The following is a 23,373-nucleotide window of genomic DNA, read 5'->3' on the forward strand; positions in this document are numbered from 1 at the left end:
GCTCCTGCTCTCCCACAGGAAGTAGCCAGTCCGGTGCCAAGGTATCCCCAGCTACATCCCCCAAATCCTCAAGACACTGTCAGCCTGCCCCCGGCTGGCGGGCGCCTGCTCCTGGCAAAGCCGCTGGGGTGTAATTAGAGACCCGTTAGCTCCCTAATTGCCAGTTTTGAGCCGTCCTTGTTACCGGCTGCCTGAGGCACACATGGAGGGAAGGGCTAAGAGCTGAGCCAGGCTGGCGTGGAGGTAGACCTAGAGAGGACTGGCAAGTGGCCAGAAACCAAACGTGGCATAGAGAAGGCTCAGTGCAATCTGCCCTCTGGTTGCCTCCCAGCCACATCCACTTGCCCAGAACTGTGACGTCAAACCAGCCCCGCCCATTCATTCTTTATTCAGGTGGCATAAAAGTCACTACAAAAACTTTACAAAAGAGTCTTGGGAGCTAAAGGGGCCCTTCCCTGCCTCAGCCCCTGAGCTTCCCTGCAGAAGAGGACAAGGGACAGGAAGGAAGGGGGCTCCTGGCAGTGTTGGCATCTCCAAAGACCAGAGGGGTGACTCGGGTGGTGGGACATCCGTGGGGACCTGTATGTCTTTCAGCAAGGTACATCAGAGTCAGGGTAGGTCAACCTCCACCCATGGAGTACAACACCAAGCAAGGCCAAGGTCTGAGCTCAGGGTGTTTGGGGACATGTCTAAAGGTGGCTTCTTCTCCAGTTTGTGCTTACAAATATGAAGGGACCCCAACTAAGCTAGGGACTGGCCTAATCCACCTCTAGCCAACACTATATCCATGAGCACCCAGCCCACCAAAGGTCACCCCTGAGCTCCTTTGGAAGAAATGAAGATTCCTTTTGCCTGCCTTCCTCCAAGCCCCACCCTGCCTCCTATCCCCAGGGGCTACTGCAAGAGAAAGCCCCCTTTCCCTGCAGACTGCCTCCCCAGGCCCCACCCTATCCCACAAAGCTGGTTGGAAAGTCACAGGAGTTGAGAGGCTGATCCAGGTGGGGACTTGGGATGCTGATGCCCCGGCCCCTCCTCACTTGGGGGTGCTAAACTGGGGGTAATCCTCCTCCGAGGGGGGTGAGAGTTTTAAATCAGGACCAAAGGTCTTGTCTCCATGGAAGTCAACCTTTTCATTCTGAAAGACCCTGTTGTCAGGGGAATCTTGCTGTTCCTGGAACTGGGGCTGTGCACTGGGATTGGGGTTCCTCACACTGCCCACAAAGAGGGGTATGCCGAAGGTTTCTTCCATGATGAAGAAGATGAAGGGTCGGTTCACCAAGAAGGAGGAGATGGACATTCGATTCATGGCTGTGCTGGTGGCTGCGGCTGCCTCCACACCAGCCTCACTGAGTTCCATGGTAGACTGATGCTGCACGCTAGACACCACCAGACTCTTGTCAGAGATGCCTCGAAGGTCTGGGCTCCGGAACAATTCCTGCAGGCCTTGCCCAGAGCAACAGATGACAGGTCAGTGCTGCCTCCAGGCTACACGGACCTGTCTGACATTCTGGCTAAAGGGAACACTTGAACCCACAGATTGCTATAAAACCTTCAAGTCTCAGCCTAGACACCACTTCTAGAAACACCTCCCCCCCCTTTGTTTTTAATCAGAGTCTTCATTGAGTACCAGCTTGATTTTCCTAGAGTGAGCTGGAGAGATGCACTCTGACTCACCACTCATACTAGGCTGAAGTACCTGAGTCTTTGTGTGCCCACCCTATTAGACTGAGCACTTTGTACACAGCGCGTTCACAGTACCCTAATGCAGAGTAGCTGCAGCTCTTTCACGTGGTAACCCCAGCTTCTCCTCTTCCCTTCCCAAGCTAGACAATGAGGTTCATATATCACCCCAAACTCTACCCAGGATTCGCTGTAGTGCTCAGGTAGCAGAGTAGTTCATCCCAATCTTTCCCAGGACAGAAGGTCCAGGGGAGGGTATCAATTGCTCCCATCCAGGATGAAGGGCTACCTCTGAGTCAGACACGCTGCCAGCTGGAGGACTCTCTTCACATGCCCTGCCAGACCACCTGAGGCCCCCAATCCCAATCCCCAGTCCCCTTACCCAAATGGCTGAGGGTGGCCACCAGGTCCAGCTGCTGTTTCAAATGGAGTTTAGGCAGCCACACTTTGGTGGGCTTCTCCCGCAGTGAGGAATGGTACAGAGTGTCCAAGCTCAGGTTGGCTAGTACCTGAGACACGTTCCAATTAAAATGAGTGGGCATCATGACCACAAAGCTCATGTTGTTCTTAAAGGGGAAGTGAGCCACCTACAGATAAGAAAGGAGAGAACATGAGGACCAGGCAACACCTGGACCTGTGGAGGTCTGGGCCAAAATTGCTTCTGTACTTCTGAGACAGGAGCACATTCAAGTTCAATGTGCCTTCACTTCACCTGTGAAATGGAGCACTATCTCTTGCCCCTTTGCAAGGTGACATGTGACCACCCATGTGACCAAATGAGATAATGCTTTAAAATCTCTGTGTGTGCCTACCTATGCACACCTGTTTGTATGGTTTTGTGTTTGCACATGTATGTGTGAAGGCCAGAGGTAGGCTGACATAGATTGTCTTCTTAAATGGCTCTCTACTTTTTTTTTGTTTTTAATCATCTTTTTGTTGATGTTGTTTCTAGGCAAGGTTTAGCCTTGACTGTCCTGGAATTCACTATGTAGACCAGGCTGGCCTTGAACTTACAGAGATTCTTCCTCTGCCTCTGCCTCTGCCTCTGCCTCTGCCTCTGCCTCTGGAGTGCTCAGATTAAATATGTGTGCCACCACATCCTCCCCCCATTTTTTGAACACAGGATCTCATGAATCAAAAGCTGGCTTTGAAATTACTATTTAGCTGTGAACTTCTGATCCTCTTGCCTCAGTTGCCTCCTGAGTACTGGGATTACAAAGCTATACATACCATCAAACCAAATTTTCATTTTGGTTTGTTTTTTAGACAGGGTTTATGTACCTCAGGCTGTCCTCAAACTCACTATGTAATTCAAGATGGCTTTGAATTTCTTTTTAAGATTTATTCTTATTTTATGTGTATAGGTGTTTCGTCTGAATGTATGTCTATGCATCATGTACTTGTAAAGCCCTCAGAGTCCAAAAGAGGGCATATATCCCCAGGAACTGGAGTTACAGATGTTTGTGAGCTGCCTTGTGGGAGCTGGGAATCAAACCCTGGTCCTCTGCAAGAGCAGCAAGTACTCTGCAAGTACTCTTAACTGCCGAGCCATTTCTCCACCTTGACCTTTGGTCCTCCTGCCTCCTTCTCGAACGTGCTAAGGATGACAGATGTGCATCACTGTGCCTGGTTTACGTGGTGCTAGGAGTTGAACGAAGGGCTCTGTGCATGCAGGCAAGTACTCAACTGAGCTACCTGCCCCACCACACTTTTGAACCTTCTGCAAGTGTCTTCACTACAGATTGAGTTCTCCATCTGCTCCCAGCTACAAACAAGTTATAGACCTTCCTGTCTTTGCCTCTCAGTTCTCCCTACAGGTGGGGCCTCTGGCTTTCAAAATGACTTGGAGAGGAGCCACTAGAAAGGGTAAGAACCCTGCCTCTCGAACTCCCCCTTCACCCAGTGGGTTTGCTGCATATGCCAATATTTGAAATGCAATTACTTTTCTCTTTAGATGGGATTTGGTTATGTAACCCTGACTATCTTCAAACTCTCAATCTTTTGAGTGCTGGGATTATGGTGTAAGCCACCACACTCAAGTCACAAGACCCTTTTTGAAGAATTACTGCAGTTACAGCAGCCTGGAAAACACCAGGCTCAAGACTCCTGAAGCCATGCCTCCCTGAGTTCCAGAGGCCTGCCAGTGGGAGAGGAGTGCCAGGCCTGGCTGCTGGGACCTGCTGACAAAAGGCAGGAGGATGGGGAGATGGAGCCAGAGGATGAAGGAACAATAGGTAATACAGGGAGAGAGCAACAGGACGATGAGAAGCTAAGGGGAGCTGACCAGGCCATTGTTTTCTCAACATGAGCTAGAGAGAAGTCAAGCTACCCACATGGCTCCTTCCTGCAGAACTAACTATGCTGTGCCCTGCTTGCCTAGTAAAACCAAACAGCAGTGTGGGTGAATAGTTGTGGTGGCACACACTTGGGATCCCAGCACTTAGACATCTGGGACAGGAGGATCATGAGTTCAAAGCCAGCCTGTGTAACACTGCCAGACCCTAAAACAAACAGAACTAGCCAATATTGTTATCTCAGCCACAGGTAATGGGCCCATGGATCAATATCCCAGCCAAGGAGTCACAGTTAGGCTAGAAGCAAGGGAAGCCACAGCTGAGATCACTCAGAGCAGAACTCTATCCAACCAGAATATTTGGAGCAGAAAACCCAACCTGGCAGACTCCTCCCTTCTGAGCCACACGGGTGGGAACTCTTATCTTCCCTGAGGAACTCTCACTGGTCTTCCTGAGCGCCACTAAATCCCCAGTGCAGAGAACATAGCTGGCACATGACAAAAACTCAGGCTATTTTCTGTGAGCAAATGAACCTCAAAGAGGCCATGTCTAGGTGGAGGCATAATAGACCCTCCCAGAGCCACATCCCCAGGGACCAGACTTCCAGGAAAATGGGGTACCCTCTTCACCCTTGAGGTCCCTGCATAGCCTTCCATCCCCCCCTCCCCAGCACCAGGCCTAGTTTTCTGGGAAAGCCAGGGGGACCTGTATCTCAGGTTGCTCCAGCAGGAACCAGCGCAGAGGGTACGACTGTGCTTGCATCATGTCCACTGGCACCGTGAAGTGCTCGCTCAGGTGGAAGGAGTCTTTCTGGGTGAGACTCGGGTCAAACTTGGTCCTCCAGAAACCTGCAGCCAGGCAGAGGGCAGGAGCCATGTAACATAAGACCAGCCTCCTGCCTGTCCCACCTAGAACCCATTCAAGGAGCAAGTGGAAGCCAAAGCTGGTGGGGGCGGCAGTGGTGGTGCACGCCTTTAATCCCAGAACTCCGGAGGCAGAGGCAGACAGATCTCTGTGAGTCTGAGGCCAGCCTAGTCTACAGAGAGAGTTCCAGTAGCCAAGGCTGTTACACAGAGAAAGCCTGTCTCGAAAAAACAGCAGAAGTCAAGCCCCCAGTACTGACACCCAGTTGAACTTAGGTATCTTTCCTACATCCGGGCTTGTATTTCTCCATCCCTCTGAAGCCCCAGTTTTCTCTCAGGGCAGTCTGTCCTCCACAGCTTCAGCCAGCTTCTGAGCTTCCCAGACACACACCCAGACAATCCCCTGCTTCATGGCCTAGCAACCTCAGAGCAAAGTTGGCAGAGCCCTGCTCAGCCTACAGGGCAGGTGGGGCTGTCAGGATGAGGGGCTCAAGAAGAACAGTGCACCATGAAAGTGGATGGCATTGAGGAGAAGCAACACGGTGTTATCTGGCAGCTCAGAGAGGAAATCCTCAATCTTCCCCTCCGTGGCCTCCTTCACCCATTGGTTGATGTTCGTCAGGTCTTCCTCCTGCTTTCCAGTCAGTTCCACAGGCTTTGCACCAAAGAGCCGTTCCGATTGCTCCAGGAAATCCTCTTTGATGGGAAATCCTGCACACAATGAACCACAAGCTCATCCCAGGGCTGGGGCCTCCAACGGCCACCAGTATTCTACCTGGCTACCTGAGTCTAAGCTCCTCCTGCTCCCCCTTGTTCATTGGTGGCAGGGTAGTTCCTGGGTACCTGACTGCCATCATCACCTACCCTTTTGCAGGTATATTCTGGCAGCCAGTTGGATTGTCTCAGGGCCTAGGTTCTGGCAGAGATGGCTCAGTAGATGGGGAAGGCAGGACCCTGTGTTCATGTGTAACACTTGTTGCAAGCTCCGTAGTGTCTGGTTCCGAGCACCTGAAGGGACCAAGTAGGCCAAGGCCCAGGCCACTGGTTCTTTGCTGCCCCGTTCTCCACTCCCACCCTCTCATCCCCATGATGAACATAGCCATAGACCACTGTCTCCTCCCTCCCACATTCACTGAGCTATGGGACCCCCAGATTCTACTTTCATTTCTGCTGCTAACAAACTGGCCAATGTTACCTCACTCAAGATACCCTCTCTCTCTCAATCACAGTCCCCCACAGTGAAATACCCGTGTCCAGGGGAAGATATTGTAGCTGTCAAACTCTGGTGCTAAAATTACTAGGGGGATTTGTCAATCACCACATTCTTAGGCCATCCCTGGATCCTCTGACTCACAGAGGGTGGTGACAGCTCCAGCACCTACTTGCTACCAAATATCCATGTGTCCCTGGTGGAAGAACCACCCAAGGACAACATCTGCAGCATTGAACTCCTTGTGGCCTCCTAGTTCTGGGCAGGTGCTGCTCCAGTACCTAGTGCCAGGTGAGAGAGTGCCAGGGCCACACTCAGGGGTGACAGGATAAGGTTGGAGCTGGTAGATGTTTGGGCCACCAAGGAGAACAGGTCAGCAGTGAAAGCCATCATGGCCTGAGCCAGCCTGCGAGTCTCCTCTGCAGTTGGGGTACTCTTGCAGTTTCCTGGGGACCTCTCCAGGATAGTGTGGCCACTGAGATCCTACAAGAAAAGACCAGAGGTCAGTAAGGTCAAGGGGCAGCCTCGGATTCTCTGTGCCTCCCTCACAGTCTGGGTACTAGAGGGCTGCAAGGCCTTGTCCCAGATCTGAGGGGAGAGGAAGAGTCATGCTGGGGTCATTCCTACCCCATCCCTTTTGAACCCCCAACACCAGTCCCATGACCACGTCTCCCCTCCCCCATTCCCTTACTCCTGCTGATTGGCCCTCCTCCCCCTGGCCCACCTGATTGTACCTGTTTACCCAACTTGAGGAGGGCGAGTGGGGGCAGCTTCTGCTGGGCCTGCTCACTCATTGGCTTTAGAAAGGAGGAAATAGGTGGAGAAATGGGGGACCTCTCCATAGGTCCCTGCTTTGCCCAAGACATAGGTGAGACCCTTGGGCTCTTCCGCCCAAGCCCCCCAAGTACCTGCTGGCTCGGGAGATCCATGGCACTCACAGGGGAAAACTGTTGAGAAGAGGGTGAGCAGAGGCAGAAGGTTCCTCAGAGCCAACCCCTCCCTGGGCTCAGCATTCCTCCCTCTCTACCCTCTGGCCTCTCCCAAACTTGCCCCTCCCCCACAGCATCTTCCTCAACCCAGACCTCAGCCCAGCCTCACCATGGAGCAGGGGCTTTGCAGACAGGACAAGCCAAGTACCAGGAGCCCCCAGAGCAGTGCCATGTTCCTGTATCCGGGACAGGGAGGGTTAGTTCCCACTTCCCACTCAAACATCAGGCAGCAGACTGCTACCCATGGGCTCCCTGACCCCATCAAGATACAGAACTTGGACCCACACCCAAGCATATTAGCTGTGGTCCTCATCCTGAGAAGTGGGATTCCCATGATTTCTTTCCACTCTTGTAGTTTCTCATTTAGTCTTCATTCTCTAGGCCTCACATTGTGGATCAGACCTGGGTTTAAATCTGGCCTCTGCTTCTTCCCACAGGACCTTTGGTACTTCCCTTAATTCTTTTGGGTTTTAGCTTGTCTTGTAAAGTCATGGCAGAAGTCCTCCCTCCCATGTAGAGATTGAGGACCAGAATAAGAATCTCTGTAAACCTTGAGTATGATGGCTGGCTCTCAGTGATCTGTATCTGAGAAGGCTTCCCACCCCAGAGAACCCATCTAACCTGTTGTTCACTTCATCCAGTCTTTCTCAGACTGCCCCAGTCCTACCCAAAGGCCCCAAGGGCTCAGCTGGGGTGGCAGGGCAGCCAGAAAGCAGCTTTGTTGACCTAGTAGCGGAGCCCAATGAATGACTGGCCCAGATACCTTTGGACTTACGGGAACCACAAGCCTTATCCCAACTCTGTCCCCCAATTCTGCTCCAGGGTGCTTTGGGGAAGCCAGACTGGTGGAGGGGTCTGTGCAAGTCTTAGTCTAAGGCCTCCAATAAAGATTTTCCTATCCTCAACCCCTACCTGGGCCTTATCTCCTAGCCAGCTCTTCTGGAGGGTCCCTCTGTTACTCCCCAGCCCCCACCATTACGTCCAAGAGCCTTCAGCCAGGCCCTCATCTCCAACATGGATATGATTCTGCCTGAAAAGAACAGGCCTTTAGGTTTTGAGGTTCTAAAGGGACTTCTGGAACTGCCTGCACTTCTGCTCCTCAACACCCCAAGACACTGTGAAGCTGCAGGCTCCCTGAATCAATTCAGCCAGACCCCTTGCCCAGGGGCCCCTCCGCATCTCCTCTGCTGCCGGAGAAGGCTGCACCACCCTTTGATCCTACCTCTTCAGGCTTCTTGCTCCAGCACACGATGTTCTCCGGGACCCACTTGCTCTCCACACTCTGCCTGGTGCAGCCAGCCTGGCCTAGCTCTCTCCTCCCACAGGACCTTTGCTCTTAGCCAACCCCCGTTCAGCCTGCCTTCTCTGCTGGTAAATATTGACCTGCACATCCGGTTAAACATTGATATGGGGGCCAGAAGCCCCTTTCCCATCAGGGCTGCTAATCCTAAGACAGCCACCCAGAGCCTGGTTACAGGAGCAGACAGTTGAGGAGGTTGGGTCTGGCCAGGCAAGAGGGTAGCTCCAGGATGCTCAGGGGCCTGGCAAGCCTTCTAATGACCCTTCAGCATGGGGATTATCCATGGTCAGTTAGGCTCAGAGAGTCACAATCAGATTCCTGTTCCCAAATTCCTGTGTTCCCACCACCGTCACCACAACTGTCCCAGGCAAGGGAAGGCTGCAGGAACCTGCAGCAAGCCCAGGATTCTGGTTGGCTACCTTTAGCATGGGCCAAGGTAAGGGGTGGAGAAATAAGACTCAGCTGGAGGCAGGCCATCCCAGGGTACCACCTCTTCAGCATCAACATTCACTTTCCCCCAAGGATGAGCCATCTGAAAACTTGCCGGAGGCCACCCAGACCAGAAGCCCTGCATCCATGGCAGCCAGAGGACAATGGCTCCCTCTCTACCCTCTGGCTCTGCTCTTCACAGGCCTGGAAACTACTAGGTCTTGGCTTTTCCTAATCTTACCGCCATCAAGATAAAGTGGTGGGCATGATGATACAAGCCTTGTATAACAGCACTTGAAAGACAGAGGTAAGATGATTGGGAATACAGTGTCAACATCAGCTACATATCACATTCAAGGCCAATAGTTTGAGCTCAAAGACCTTGTATCAAAAAAAAAAAAAAAAAAAAACCTGGGCATAGAGACTAGAGAGATGGTTCAGTGGTTAAGAGCACTGGCCGCCCTTGCAGAGGATCCAGGTTCAATTCTCAGCACCCATATGGTGCACATGGTGCTTCACAACCATCCACTAACTCCAGTTCCAGGGAATCTGATGCCCTCTTCTGACCTCTGCAGGGTCCAGATACACAAATGATGCACATGCATACGTGTGGGCAAAACACTCATACACATAAAAAAAAGTATGTCTTTAAAAGTTGGGCCTAAGACAGGCGTTGGTGCCGCATGCCTTTAATCCCAGCACTCGTGAGGCAGAGGCAGGCAGATCTCTGTGAGTTCGAGACCAGCCTGGTCTACAAGAGCTAGTTCCACGGCAGCCTCCAAAGCCACAGAGAAACCCTGTCTCGAAAAAAAAACAAAAGTTGGGCCTGGTGTTATGCCTATAATCTCAGGACTTTGCTTCAGGCAAGAGAGTCATCCCAAGAATGGTCTTGGGATGGTCTCAATCATGGTCTTGGGATGGTCTCAATCTGAGACCAGTTCAGGCTGGTCTCAGATTGAGACCAGCCTGAACTACATGAGACTATCTCAAAAAATCAAGGACAAGCCATAAGCCAGACATGGTGATACCCACCAGTAACCCCACCTCCTTGAAAGGCTGAGGCAGACTGCTTGAGCCCAGCTTAGGTAAAACAAAACACAACACAGCCTCACTCAGCTCCATGGCTCTTCCAAAGAATTTATTGATCATATTTACATGAATTGCAAACAGTGAGGAGGCAGCAGGGGCCACATCTCAGACTGCTTCTCTCCTCTAAATGGGGACTCAAGAGATGCCAGGATCTTCCCTTCTCCTGGGAGGGACCTGAGATGCAGAGATGATTCCTGTTGCCCCTTCTCCCCAGGGGTGCTGGCCCCAAGGGCTGCCTCCCTGGCTCAAGGCACAAACACTGTGGTTAGGGGCACCAAGGCAAGGCATGGATTCATTTCTGGACCAGCTGGGGCCATGTAACCTCTTCTCTGGCCCTGCTTCCCCTTTCCCCCCTTTTTCTGGTCCCACACTGGGAAGACCTGGCAGAGTGGATACTGAAACCCCAGACAAAGCCCTTAAACTCCTGGGTCATGGCCAGCCCTCCTTAGGATGGAGTCCAGGTACCATCAGTACCCTGGGTAGGAGTAGTTTCCTATCCTTGGTAGACAGAGCTGGGGAGAAGTTGGCTAGAAGAAACTGGCTGAGCAAGACCCATCTCCCTTCATTTCCTGGAGCTTCCCTGTCCTTGTGATTCCAGAAGGTGGAGTTGGGGAACAATGGGGATCATGGTGCTTTTCCCTGTTCCCCTTCTTGCTGGTTAAAACAACATCTCCCGAGTTTCAGGAATGAAGCCACTTCATGGCCTTGGAGATTCAGGAGCTGTGTGATCCCAGATGGCAGGCCATGTGGGCACCCAGGGCCTGGGGCTTGCATAAAGGGAGCTGCTGAGAGATCAAGAAGATCAGGGGTGTCATCTCACCTCTGCCTTTAGCCAACTCCTGCCTGGACCTATGCCAGGAGGCGGATGATGCCATTGTCTGAGCCCAGCAGGAGGTGGCGTTTCGTGGGCAGCAAGGCCAGGCTAGTGAGTGTGCCACGGAAGTTCTCGGAGCTGAGCTTCGTGGTGGCCTGAGAGGGTGGTTCAAGCAGGGAACAGATACCAATCTTGTTGGCTACAGTGCCAGTGATCACCTCGCTGCCATACAGGTCGAAGGTGTGGATGGGATCGGACGCTGACTTGTAGTGGTGTGTGGGCTTCTGCTCCAGCTCCTTCCACACAGTCAAGGAATGGTCGGAAGACGAGCTGACTAGCATGCTGCCCTCTATGGCCTGTAGAGTGGAGGGGGCAGACAGCTTCAGTAGGGGCCTAGGGATCCCATCTACCCACCAAATTCCACGACCATCTCAGAGTGTCTTTAATTTCAGTACTCACTCACTCACTCACTCAGGCCAACCCCTGTGAATTCAAGGTCAGCCTGGTCTACACAGCCTGTGTCTGGGAGATATACAATAAGACCTTGTCTCCAAAAGAAAAATTAAATATATTCTTATTAATGTTAACTATCACTGGCTGGGCAAGATGGTTGCCATGAATCAAACAAGACCATAAATCCAACACTCTGAAAACAAATGAAGCTAGCCTGGTCTACATAGTAAGCTCCAAGCCACCTAGGGGTTCAAAGTCAGACTTTGTCTTTGTTTGCTTTGGTTTGGTTTTTCAAGACAGGGTTTTTCTGTGTGGCCTTGGCTGTCGTAGAACTCACTCTGTAGACCAGCCTTGCCTCAAACTCAGAGATCCCAAGTGCTGCAGATCTTGTCTTAAAAACACAAATGAAACATATCAACCAAAAAAGAAAAAAACCAAAAAACCTGTAACCATTACTTTCATTTAACAGTAGACTCTACTCCAGGATAGCCAACACTATATAGAAAACCCCCCCACCCCCAACACACACACACACACACACACACACACACCACACAAAAAATATATATGGGGCTGGCAAGATGGCTCAAAAGTTGAGTACTTCCTAACTCTTGCAAACCACCTAGGTTCAATTCCCAGCGCCCACATGATGGCTCCCAACTATCTGTAACTCCAGTTCCAGGGGATCTGACACTCACTTCTGACTTCTGCTAGCACTGGCATAAAGTAGTGCACATACACACACCTATAAGCCAAGCGGTGGTGGTGGCACACACCTTTAATCTCAGTACTCAGGAGGCAGAAGCAGGAAGATCTCTGAGTTCGAGGCTAGCCTGGGCTACAAAGAAAGTTCCAGGACAGCCACAGCTACACAAAGAAAACCAGTCACACACAACAAAAACAACAACAACAAAAAACCTAAAAACAAAAAAACCAACCCCCCCCCAAAAAACCACTTCTATATATAAAATGGCTAGGCATGATGGTATACAACTTTAATCCCAGCATTTAGGAGGCAAAAGCAGGGGGATCTCTCTGATTTCAAGGCCAGCTTACTCTATATAGTGAGTTCCAAGGCAATATAGAGAAATACTGCCTCAAAATAAATAAATGTGAGTCTTTTAAAAATTAAAAGAAGCCAGGGGGTGGTGGCGCACATCTTTAATCCCAGAACTCGAGAGGCAGAGGCAGGCAGATCTCTATGAGTTCGAGGCCAGCCTGGTCTTCAAAGAGAGTTCCAGGACAGCCTCCAAACCTACAGAGAAACCCTGTCTCGGGGAGAAAAAAAATTTAAAGAAAAAAATTCCAACTGTTCAGGCATTGTGTTACACACGCCTGTGTCACCACATCTAACCTCCCTAAAAACCTGCAGAGTACATGTTGCCACTGTCCTCTTTTAACATTTATTTTTATTCGTGTGTGTGTGTGTGTGTGTGTGTGTGTGTGTGTGTGTGTGTGTGTGTGTGTGTGTGTGTGTGTGTACCACATGAGGGCAGATACCCACAGAGGCCATAGGGTGTTGAACCCCTGGCGCTGGAGTCACAGGTAGGTTCGGAGCTGCTGGATGCTTATGCTGAGAACCAAACTGGGATCTTCTGAAAGCATCAGGCACCATTCTCCCTTTACAAAAGAACCGGGATTGATACAGGATGACCCCACAGCCATGCTGACACTTTCTGACAATGTTGGAATTTAGGGCCCCCTGGGGCTCTGGACAGAGCTGAGGGCAGCCTACATTCTCCAGTAGCATGGCCTTAGCCTCCGAACATGCTGGGGAGGAGAGTTCCAGCTGCTGGGAGAAATCTTCCCACAAGCTGCCCTCCCTGGACTTCCTGAGCATTCCCGGAGGCCTGTGATTGAATACAGAAGGCAGGAGCATGATGCCCATGCCTGGGCCTGAACCTGCCCCCATCAAGACAGCCCAGCAGGGGGCATGGACTCTGCTCAGTGGTCTCCAGGCAGTAAACAGCCTCCAGGCTTAGCTTTATTTAACCTGAACTGGGTCACGGACAGGGCGTGACCCCTGATCCTCCAAGCAAGACAAATATGGACAAGGGTTACTCATTATAACATCCCCACGGAGCAGCAGGGTCAGTTCTAGCCTTGGTTCCCTGCCCTACAAGAGCCACCTTCCCTGCCCATCAGATGTCCCTGAGTAGGTATAAGAGATACCGGCACAATCCTGTCCTCACTCAGGCCAGGCTCTAAGCAGAGGTGAAAGGAGGGACCTAAGGCAGTCACCTTGATCTGTAGAATGTCTCCTTCATGGGCTGGCCAGCCTCGTAGAACCAGGCCTGTGCGGGTGTCCAACAGCACCATGAAGCCCGAGGAGAAGCCAGCCACAACACTACGGCCACTGGGGCTGACTGCCAGGGAGCGAACAAGCCCAGGGTTTAGCCCTCCACCTAGTCGGAACTCATGCTGTAGGCAGAGGGAGATTGTGCTCAAGTGCCAGCCACCACCATCCCCTACCCTACTTCCATCCATCCCACTCAAGCCCACAAAGCCAGGAGACCTGACCCTCCCATTCCATGCATGGAAGGGAAAGTTCCCGGACTCCAGTCCATCATAGAGCCCCACCCATAGAGCTTCCTATCACAGTGTTCCTGCAGGAGTCCTCTGACAGGCTCCTAGAGACCCCCAGCTAGGGCACAGGGAACTGCACACCTCCTGACCTGCAAGCCAGGCTTCCTGCAGTCCACAAAGCGCAAGGTGGAGTCAGAGCTAGCCATGGTGATGCTGGTGTGGGGGGCAGGCATGACAGCTACAGCGGTCAGGGGCACCCGGCTGTCTGAAGGATCCACAGTGCGAAGGGTCTTCCCTGAAAAAGGACACAGTACATTTGGGGGTCTAGTGAGTATCCAAGAGCCCTGGCTACTTTAAGTCCTGACTCACCCCATGCCTGCATGCCATTCTCACGTAACCCACAGAATTTCAGGGCTTTCTCATCTTCCTGTTTCCATAGCCAAGCCAGGGTCCCACACCCAAAGTACTCTCCTCTCTTCATACAGCATGCTCTAAGCAGCTGGACCACCTGTCTGCCCTGATGCTACTCCATTCCCTTCCCTCTCCATTCCCTAGTTCTCTTTGCAGTGACGGCAAGTAATGCTGTATGAGCCCTACATGCAGAATCTCCGGACCAGTGTTTTTGATTCACACAGGTGAAAAGTAGATGCTTCCTGCTGCAGAGCAGCTTGCTGCTAAGTTGGGGGAGCGGATTCAAACTCAGGTCCCAGTTCCTAATCCCTAATTGTTCCCACCTTGAGCAATCTTCCCCCTCGAAATATACTATTATGTATTTCCCACTAGGGTCCTATTCCCAGCGGCCTGGCAAAGGCACAGTAAAGCAGCCACAGAACAGGCCTCACCTGGGCCCGCTCACCTGTGAAGGGGTCCCAGACGTGCACAGCCCCATCACAGCTCACCACATACTGAGGGGCCTCAAGTTGGCCCACGTAGAAGACACTCTTTCGGTGCTGGGCATAGATGAGGCGGGGGGCTGTCTCACTGGTCCCATCCCCATAGTTGTATAGTGGCCAGAGGCGTACAGTACGATCCTTGCTGCCACTCAGAAAGAAGTCCTCGCTGCTCAGGGCAGCCACACATTTGACAGCTCCTGTGTGGCCCAGAAAGCTCTGCAGGCGGATCTGGTGGAAGTGGAAGTGGGCATCCTGCTGGCTCACACCAATCTCATATTGCCAGTATGCCAGCCAGTTCCCGCTCAGCCCATGGGCACTCCGGGGCAGCTCCCGCTTCAGGGCATTGTCTTCACTCCTGCTGCTGAGACCCCCACCACCCACTCCAGAGATGGGGCCCAGCAGTCCAGGACTCTCAGGCTGAGACTCAGGGATCTGGATGCGATTTCCAACCAGGACACTCCCAAAGGTCCCTGAGTGTCCATCATCCTGGAGACAGCTCCCACTCTGAGGGTCCCAATCAGGGCCGGCACTAGGCACAGTGGGCTCCATGCTGGCTGGGTTTCGAGCGCTTGGGCTGATGCTTTCCAGATACAACCCTGCCAGCTCCCCGACTAGCTCATGGTTGGGGATGATCTTCTGGATGATGTCACCTGCATGGGAATGGGAAAGGTCCCAAGATCAGGGAAGATGACAGGCAGCTGTTACCACCTAAGGCTTCAGGTACTGACTGGGCTACTCTGTGCAATTAAGTCCCCATCTTTGAGTCTTGGTTTCCTCCCCCCAAAAAGCAGCTTTATTGATACACAGACATGAGTGCTGTCTCTATAGAGACATACATATGTGCCAGGCACCATACTGGCAACAGACACAGAATGATGATTAATACAGATGTGTCCTGCCACTTGGAGCTTAGGATTCCATAGGAGCATAACACACCCAACTGCAAGGGGCATCCTATTCAGAATGAAACCCAGTATAACGCCCATCCCATAAGGGAGGCCACAAAAATGGCAGGCCGTCAATTCCTTTGCAGATAGCTTCTGGAGACCATCATATTCCCGTATGTCCCCGACTTGTACAGCTGACTTCTGAGCCTTTTGTGCCAGAAAATATTCAGATTCTCTTCTGTGTCACTGTCCTGCTTAGGTTTTGGTTTTGTTTTGTTGTCAATTTGACACCAGCTACATCATTTGGGAAGAGGAACCTACAATTGGAAAAAAATCCCCTCTCCAGACTAGCCTGTGGGAACATTTTCTTGATTAACAATTAATGGAGGACCCAACTCACTGTGGGTGGTGCCACCCCTGGGTCAGGTGGTCCTGAGTTGTTTCGTTTCTTTTTTAAAGATTTACTTATTTATTATGTATACAGTGTTCTGTCTGCATTTTTTCCTGCAGGCCAGAAGAGGGCACTGGATCTCATTACAGATGGTTGTGAGCCACCATGTAGTTGCTGGGAATTGAACTCAGGACCTCTGGAAGAACAGTCAGTGCTCTTAAACACTTAGCCATCTCTCCAGCCCCCTGAGTTCTATAAGAAAGCAAGCTGAGCTGGGCAGTGGTGGCACACACCTTTAATCCCAGCACTTGGGAGGCAGAGGCAGGTAGATCTCTGTGAGTTCAAGGCTAGCCTACTCTACAGAGTGAGTTTCATGATAGCCAGAACTATTACACAAAGAAACCCTGCCTCAAAAAAAAAAAAAAAAAAAAAAAAGCAGGCTGAGTAAGTCACAAGGAACAATTCAGAGTTCTTCCATGACTTCTGCTTCAGCACCTGCCTCGAGTTTCTGCCCTGACTTCCCTCAGTGACAGCATGTGACCTAAGAGTTGTAAGATGAAATAAACCCTTTCCTCCCCAGGTTGCTTTTGGTTGTGATGTTCTATCATGATGTTCAACAGAAACCCTAACTAGGGTAATCACCATGGAAACTGGGGTCTGGGGTCAAATGTGTTTGCTATGATTCTAAAAGCACTGTGCTTAAAATCTACTGTAAACTGGGGGTGGAGGAGCATGCCTGTAATCTCAGCACACAGGAGGCAGATGCAGAGGCAGGGGGAGGGTATCTATTAGGCTAACCAGAACTACACAGTAAGGTTTCATCTCTAAAAAATAAAAACAAGAGCTAGAGATGGCTCATCAGGCAGAGGGACCTGTTGCCAAGACTCAGCACCTTACTTCATAACCAATGGTGTAAGGAGAGAACCAACTCCCAGCATGGTTCTCTCACTTCCACACACATGCCAGAGTATGCATGCACCTAAACTCACACAGGCAGTAATTTTTTTAAAGAAAATGAAGAACTCTGAGTGGTGCCACATGCCTAAAATGCCAGCAGTAGACAGGTGTAAGCATAGGGGTCAGCTTGGGCTAAATGAGACAAAAAAAAAAAAAAAAAAAAAGAACCCACTGCTGACTCTGGAAGTGAAAGCATTGGGGCCCACCCCAGGGAAGAGATGTAGTCACCAACGCTGTGCAAAGGAACGTGATGGGCAATACCCAACAGGCAGGAGAAGGGTACGTAGATTGTGTACGCCATTTCCAGGGTGAACACCTTCTGCAGCTCTTCCAGCACGGTGGGGTCCACTGGCCGTCGATGCCCATCAGAGAAGGTGGCCTCTGGCAGTTGGCCCTCAGGACAGCCCTTAGGATCCAGTTGCAGATCCTGCAGGCAGGAAGCCAGGGGAGTCAGCAAATCCACAGCCCTAGGCCGGGTCTGCCCAGCCCATATACTCTGCCTACCTGCTGCCCTAGCTCATGCAGATGAGAGAAGACTTGAAAGAAGGCGGCCACAGGCTCACTCAGGTGCTGCTGAACCATCTCCTGTCCGATTCGCAAGCAGATGAGGGCGATGAGACTAACGGTCTTCACACACAGGACGGTCCGGGCCTGGGCCCCACTTGGGAACCTGGAAACAGAGCTCATGAGCTCACAGAGATCAGCCTGCCTCTGCTTCCTGAATGCTGGGACTAAAGGAGTGCGCCACCACTGCCCAACTGGACCCATGACTCTTAACACCCAGGCCAGTATTATCTCCTTTCCCCTGAGCTTTCCAGCCCCTCCTGGGGGTCCCTCAACCGGGTGGCTCTCCCATGAAGCAGGGGCCTACCCTGTGACAAGAGAGGTGAGGAAGCTGAGCACAGGCAGCAAGACCTCATGGCTGATGCGGGGCAGGATGTCCATGAGGGTGGTGTCTGAGAGGTACACGATGATCTTCTGAGTCAGCGTCACGGCCGCCAGCAGCCCTGCCTCCTTGCGGCTGTTCAGTCGGCTGGGGCTTGAGTTGCTCCCTGGGGCCACCTGGAACCATAGAATGGATGAGGACCAGGCCACCCCTAGACCTCCTGGAACCCAGCGATTGGGGACCAGTCCTTGGGTCCTTAGCCTCCCCACCCCAGGCCTGCTGAACCAGCAACTGACCAGGTAACTGATGTAGGGCAGGTACTGGTAGGTGAGAACAGGCTCTCCATATAGGTGGGCAATGTGCAGGAGGCAGCTGAGCACAGGCCCTGACACTATGTCCCCGAGCACTGGCCTCTTCTGGTAGATGTTGCCGGCACTCAGCGGGGGGCTCTCATCACTGCTGACTGTGAACTGCTGCCGAGTGGGCCCTGCCAAGGAAAGGCTTTGAGAAGCTAGTGGAGGACAGGAGGGAAGGCAGCCTTCTAAGACTGTGGGGCAGCTTCTATTCATTCTAGATTGGGATCTTCCCTTTTCCCAATCCACGGAAAAAAGAAGCTTACAGGCTGAGACCCGGGAAGTAGAAAGAGTCCCCTGGAGAGGGCTAAGAATGGGCAGCAGCCTGGGAGGAAATCTGGCTCCAGCACTAACCACAGGCCTTACCCACATAACAAGATGTCAGCAGGCGCAGCAGGTTCCGGGCCACATGGCGAGAGGCTACCGTGGGGCCAAGCTTGGCAGAAAGCCAGCGGACCATCTTACAGGCTGTATCTGTAGGGCAGAAGCAAGTCCTGAGCTCATCAGATAACTTGCTCAACACCCTTCCCACCCCACCTGCTACACCACACCCTGCCCAGCCAACTCTGGCTGCAGCTCTGCTAAGGAGCCTGTCTACACTGGGCTCATCCACTTAGCCATGGAGGAGGTTGACCTACTGGAAACTGGCTTCTCAGGCAGGACCTACAGGAAGGCCATCCTTTCAAAATGTTCCCAGGCTTGACCCTGGCTACCACCCCTCTGGCTTCTCTTCAGCAACCCTTTTTAGCCTTTCACTGCCTCTGATGCAAGCACGAGGGCCTTAGAGGGCCTTGCACACATGTTATTCCCTCTGTCTGGGACACTCTTCTCATTTCACACCTATTATTGCCGGTTCCCATTCCATTTACACCTCAACCATTGCTTGCTTTTATTTCTTAATTGTTTTTCTGGTGCTGGAGGTAAAACACCCAGTGCCTCACACATACTAGGCAAATGCTCTACCACTAAGCTCCAAACCCAGCCCAATGTGTCCCTTTTAAAGATGCCTTCTTTGGCTTCTGAAAGCTACATCTAAGCCCCACTTTCCACTCACACATAGCACTAACCAATTACACTGCACCAGACCATTTGACCTCGGATGTGAGCTCTGTTTGTGCTACACTGGACCGTGATGGACCCCTGCACAGCACAGGAAACCAATATCTTCCAGGCCCAGGGACTCACCAAGGAGGATCTTCTGTTCTTTGCCTTCTGTCTGCTCTGTCAAGGGCTCCTCTTCCTCTTCTCTGTCTCTCCCATCACCAGGAGCCACGACCGTTTCCATGGACAGCATTGTGTCAGACAGAGCGAGTTCAGATGTTCCTGTGACATCATCCGTCTCCTCTTCCTCCTCCAGGATCACACAGCCTTCCTCCTCCTCCTCTTCCTCAGAGCCCTCACTTTGCTTCAAGTCCTGGCTACTGTCACCTGACTTCAGGCTGTTCTTGTCCACAGGGGCACCTCCATCATCCCCACCCCGCTCCTCACCCTGTGAGGTCTCGCTAGTGCTGCTCTTGTCACTCAGCTGGCCCAGACTCACGGCCTCAGCCTCCTGGGGCTGTGGAGATTCAGCCACATAAAGTCCAGATTGGAAATCCTCTGTGTCTGGCAAGTCAGCCTGGTCATGAAAGCTGACACCTGACCTGTAGTCTGGGAGTCCCAGTCCTGAGGAAGCAGCAGGCTCCCCGTCCATCTGAATCTCCTCCCCAAAGGCACATGAGCCAGGCCCAGGCCCTGGGAGCTCACTTTCCTCATCTTCAGTGGTTCCAACCAGGCCTTTGCTCTCTTCCTGGGAGGCCTCCACCCCAGCCAGTACCTGAAGGACATGGGGCAGCAGGTGAATGAGGAAAGCCTGCAAGCCCAACCGGACCACCAACTGGGCCACAAAACAGTCAGTGTACAGGTAGAAGCGGCCATGCAGCCGGCAAGGGCTCTCATAGGCACCGATGAGGGGCTTCAGGAGGTACTTATTGGTATTTTTGGGGCCCAGAGCCTTGGCAACGGGTTCAAATAGGTACCAGGCTGTATACACAGCTGTGTGTTCCTCAGACATGAGTGACAGCACGAAAGGCAACAGGATCTCCAAGCCCTCAGGAGTGATGTCATTTAGCACTGCACCCAGTTGCTGCCATAGAGCAAACACCAGTTCCCGTCCCTGGGCCTCATCCTCCACACGCCTCGCCTGATACAACAGAATGAACTTGTGCAGTGCTGGAAAGTATGGAGGGAAAGGGACCACAGAGCTGAAGGGGCTGAGGAGCTGAGCTGGGCTGGGTGGGGGCAAGCCCTGGGAAACGGGCCTGTACTCAAACAGTGGGTCCAGCTTGCCCTTCTTCACCACTGTGGGGCTTTTGGGTCCACTCAGCTGCAGAAGTGTGTCCAGCACAGGCTGCAAAGACACAGGAATGTCCTTGGAGTGGCGTGTGCAGAGACCCCGGACAGCCTCAAAGCGTACCCACAAAGGTGCATCGGGCTGCAGTGTCCGGACCCTGGTGGCAAACACCATCTCAGCCAACAGGACACCCAGCACCTGCATGTCTCGATGGAAGAGGTTCTGTAGGTGCACAGGTGGCTGGACCTGAGGCTGTTCGGGTACCTCCAGCTGGCTCCCTAGGCCTTTAGCTAGGAAGTTACCCATTTTCTCCAGCTCCTCCAAGGCCTGGATAGGACTGAAGCCCTCAGGAAGAGCAATCTTCCCCTCTTCGCCCTCCCCAGGGTCTGACCCACCAGCTTTGCTTCTGCGGCCTGGTCGAGAGCCTGAGGTTGCTGAAAAAGACAACAGGCTAGGTGAGGCTTGACTGGAGGAAGAGCCCAACTGGTCACCTGCTTTCCCAGGGAGGGAGATAGAATCCAGAGCTTCCGTAGCCTGCTCTAAGTCATCTTCCCCTGTCATGGGCCTGTCTCTAGTCCAGCCAGTCTCACACGGAGTGGCCTCTAAAACAAGCCTGCCCACCCCATTTATAAGTTGTCCTGGAATGTCCTCCTGGCCTGTGGCCTCCTGAATGGGCTGGACCAATAGCCGGGGGATGAGTGGGGGCTCAGGGGCCAGGGCAGGAGCCCCAGCTAGGCGCTGGGGATGTGGCTGATCAAAGAGCTGTACGACACCATAGCTGGTCAGGTGGGTGTGGGCATCCACCAGGTGCAAACATACGTTCTTCTCCTTCACAGCCTCTTTGCCCTGGAGTTTGTAGCCGAAGGTAAGGTCAATCCAATGGTGCAGGTCTTGGGACACCTCCCAGCTCTCCAGCAGCGCTCTATGGGCAGCCACAAACTCCTGGTTAGAACTGCACCAGGCTGGCACATCCAGGTCAGGCATGTCAGGGTGGATGGAGCGAAAGATAGAAGGATCCGTGTAGAATTCAGGGATGCACTCATCAGGTGTCCAGGTCTGCATCCGCTCCATAGTGGCAGGGTACTCATGGGGCTCCCACTGTGCTCGGACATGTCCACAGAGTACTGAGCGGGGTGTGCGCCGAGCCTTGTATACATAGTATGTGATGTCAGAGAGGACGTCAGAGATGTGATGAGGAACATGAGGTGGCTCCCCACCTCCTGCACCACCTGCTACAAATGCCTGCCGTGTCATCTCATAGGTGAAGTCCAATTGCTTATCTCCCTTGTTGAGTCGGAACTTGGATTTACGAAGGTCCCGGAAGCGCCCATAGGGCGTGGTAAAGTCTACCACCCAGGGCAGCACTGGGTGATAGTTGGGATCTCCCTGTCGTCGACCTGCCAACCGATTCAGCTGCATGAGGTAGTGGAAGTTGCTGATTCGGCCATGGACCCAGTCCAGCACAAGGCCCTTAAGTTCCTTCCGGCAGGTGGGACATGCGGGTCTCCCTGCCTCCTCTTTTTCAGATTTAACACCTGTCCTGTTTTTCTCTACAGAGACCTCCTGGTTCTCATCCTCAGAAGGCATCTCATAAGCACTCAGGTCCAGCCGAAGCTCACTGCAAAGCTTCTCGTCCACAGCAATGTGGTGCAAAGACAGGGCCCCACAGGCCAGCCCTTGGCGGTGACAGGCATCCATGGCCCTGAGGACCCGGAACAGAATAAAAAGCACCTTGGCTTGGCTGTTGGTCAGCTTGGCAGGGCTGAAGGTAACTACATCATGCAGGGAGAACTGTACATAAGGGTGTACCACATACAGCATTTCGGGTGACTCCAGAAGGGCCTCAGCTCGCAAAAGGCTGGGGCAGGTAGGGCTGCCCCGAGAGGGGCTGGGCCCATCTCTGACATTTGATGGACACTGGATGGATTCACCCACTGGCAGGAAGGTGCATCCATAGACCCTCTGTAGAGCCTGTCTTATAGAGTCTAGAGCAGGTACAGCTGAGGGGGCAGTGCTATGGCTATAGGGCTGCCCATAAGTACGGTATGCATGGCGCCACAGGTTCCGGTAATTCTGGGCAGCCACCTCCTGCATGAAACGCGTGAGTGTCTCGGGGTTACAGGACCCCTCGTCAAAGGGCAGGACTCCACCCAGCGGGTAGGACAGTCTCCGTTTCCTCAGCCCGTGCACCTCCACTCGCGTCCACCCCGGGGGCAGCCTCTGTACCGAACGTTGCAGTAGAGTCCTGACTTCCGCTTCACCCAGGCCCTCGGCCCGGGGACAGGGTCCCAGGCGGCGCTCGCGGAGACAAGCCAGCCAACGCGCGGGCACTAGGGCCACCACGTGCGTGCCCCCCGGTGCCGGAGCCAGCTGCCGGACATCGATGTTCAGGTCTCTCTCCACGCTCCGGAGAAGCTCCTCCATGTCAGGTCCTGGGGATGGAGACCAGCCCTCGGATCCTGCTGTAAGAACCACTTTCCGTCCTCTGCTCCCCTGGGCCATCTGGTCCTGGCCCCCTGGGGGCAACGCGAGGCTGAGCCTGGCCACGGCCCTCCTCGCAGTGGCTTCCGGGGTGCCAGGCCGGGAAGATTGGGATGGGCGAGGAGCGAGAGTTGGGGTGCAGGTAACTGGGCGAACCAGCTACAAAGGAGAGAAGGCCTGAGGCTCCTCTTACCCCTCTGCAGGGTCCTGCGTTCCGGGGCGCAGCGGGGCGTGGAGCGCAGAGCGCCAGAGCTGAGCGCCACCGTGACGGGTCAGCTGATGCGGGTCATGTGATCTCCCAGACACGGAAACAACCGCACGTGTCTCCAAAGGGCCCAGCGAGACCCCGCCTCCTGCTCCTGCACCCACCCCTGCGGGCCAGTCAAGACCCTCTATTCTGCTGCTCTTTTGGGGCTTCGTCCCAGCCTCGTTTGGTTCTGGGACCACCTGGGCAATCCAACCGCCCTCAGGTACAGAGGAAGACCATTCATCCAAACAGGGCACCGGAACTCTCTCCCCTTTCTGATCTCTCTCTCCTGCAGGCTC

General features: G+C 53.1%; 2 protein-coding genes across 7 annotated transcripts; both read right to left on the reverse strand.

The window, feature by feature from the left end:
* Positions 1-274: 274 nt before the first annotated feature.
* Serpinf2 (serpin family F member 2) lies at positions 275-9,078 on the reverse strand. The gene is made up of 9 exons (XM_035448314.1): positions 7,146-9,078; positions 6,956-6,994; positions 6,782-6,844; positions 6,329-6,530; positions 5,702-5,845; positions 5,345-5,548; positions 4,680-4,822; positions 2,063-2,267; positions 275-1,443 (listed from the first exon to the last, which is right to left on the reverse strand). The coding sequence occupies exons 1-9, from the start codon at positions 7,368-7,370 to the stop codon at positions 1,034-1,036; spliced, it is 1,635 nt and encodes a 544-aa protein (XP_035304205.1). The 5' UTR covers positions 7,371-9,078; the 3' UTR covers positions 275-1,033.
* Positions 9,079-9,877: 799 nt separating this feature from the next.
* Wdr81 (WD repeat domain 81) lies at positions 9,878-23,125 on the reverse strand. Of its 6 annotated transcripts, none has more exons than XM_027426745.2 (10): positions 19,200-23,123; positions 18,381-18,488; positions 17,958-18,148; positions 17,647-17,837; positions 17,280-17,445; positions 17,037-17,202; positions 14,504-15,190; positions 13,797-13,942; positions 13,363-13,542; positions 9,878-11,024 (listed from the first exon to the last, which is right to left on the reverse strand). In XM_027426745.2, exons 1-10 carry the CDS (start codon positions 22,846-22,848, stop codon positions 10,704-10,706), a joined length of 5,805 nt encoding a protein of 1,934 aa, XP_027282546.1. In that variant the 5' UTR covers positions 22,849-23,123; the 3' UTR covers positions 9,878-10,703. The 6 variants fall into 6 exon arrangements, 3 of the variants coding, with proteins under 3 accessions (XP_027282546.1, XP_027282545.1, XP_027282547.1); XM_027426744.2 differs by having other exon boundaries at positions 17,004-17,202; XM_027426746.2 differs by lacking the exon at positions 9,878-11,024 and having other exon boundaries at positions 13,393-13,542; positions 13,789-13,942; positions 17,004-17,202; positions 19,200-23,125.
* Between the last annotated feature and the right edge of the window lie 248 nt (positions 23,126-23,373).

The sequence above is a fragment of the Cricetulus griseus genome, chromosome 7 (assembly GCF_003668045.3).
Source record: "Cricetulus griseus strain 17A/GY chromosome 7, alternate assembly CriGri-PICRH-1.0, whole genome shotgun sequence".
In the NCBI taxonomy this organism is placed as follows: Eukaryota; Metazoa; Chordata; class Mammalia; order Rodentia; family Cricetidae; genus Cricetulus; species Cricetulus griseus.

Excerpts from the sequence above, each read along its gene's own strand:
- Serpinf2 (XM_035448314.1), bottom strand. The coding sequence starts at position 7,370 with ATGGGAATCCCACTTCTCAGGATGAGGACCACAGCTAATATGCTTGGG. Across the intron at positions 6,845-6,955 it reads TGGATCTCCCGAGCCAGCAG|CCAATGAGTGAGCAGGCCCA; the intron begins GTACTTGGGGGG and ends TCCTTTCTAAAG. Across the intron at positions 2,268-4,679 it reads TGGAGCAACCTGAGATACAG|GTGGCTCACTTCCCCTTTAA; the intron begins GTCCCCCTGGCT and ends TCTTATCTGTAG.
- Wdr81 (XM_027426744.2), bottom strand. The coding sequence starts at position 22,848 with ATGGCCCAGGGGAGCAGAGGACGGAAAGTGGTTCTTACAGCAGGATCC. Across the intron at positions 18,149-18,380 it reads GCTGACATCTTGTTATGTGG|GGCCCACTCGGCAGCAGTTC; the intron begins GTAAGGCCTGTG and ends TTTCCTTGGCAG. Across the intron at positions 15,191-17,003 it reads CGTTCCTTTGCACAGCGTTG|GTGACATCATCCAGAAGATC; the intron begins GTGACTACATCT and ends ATTCCCATGCAG.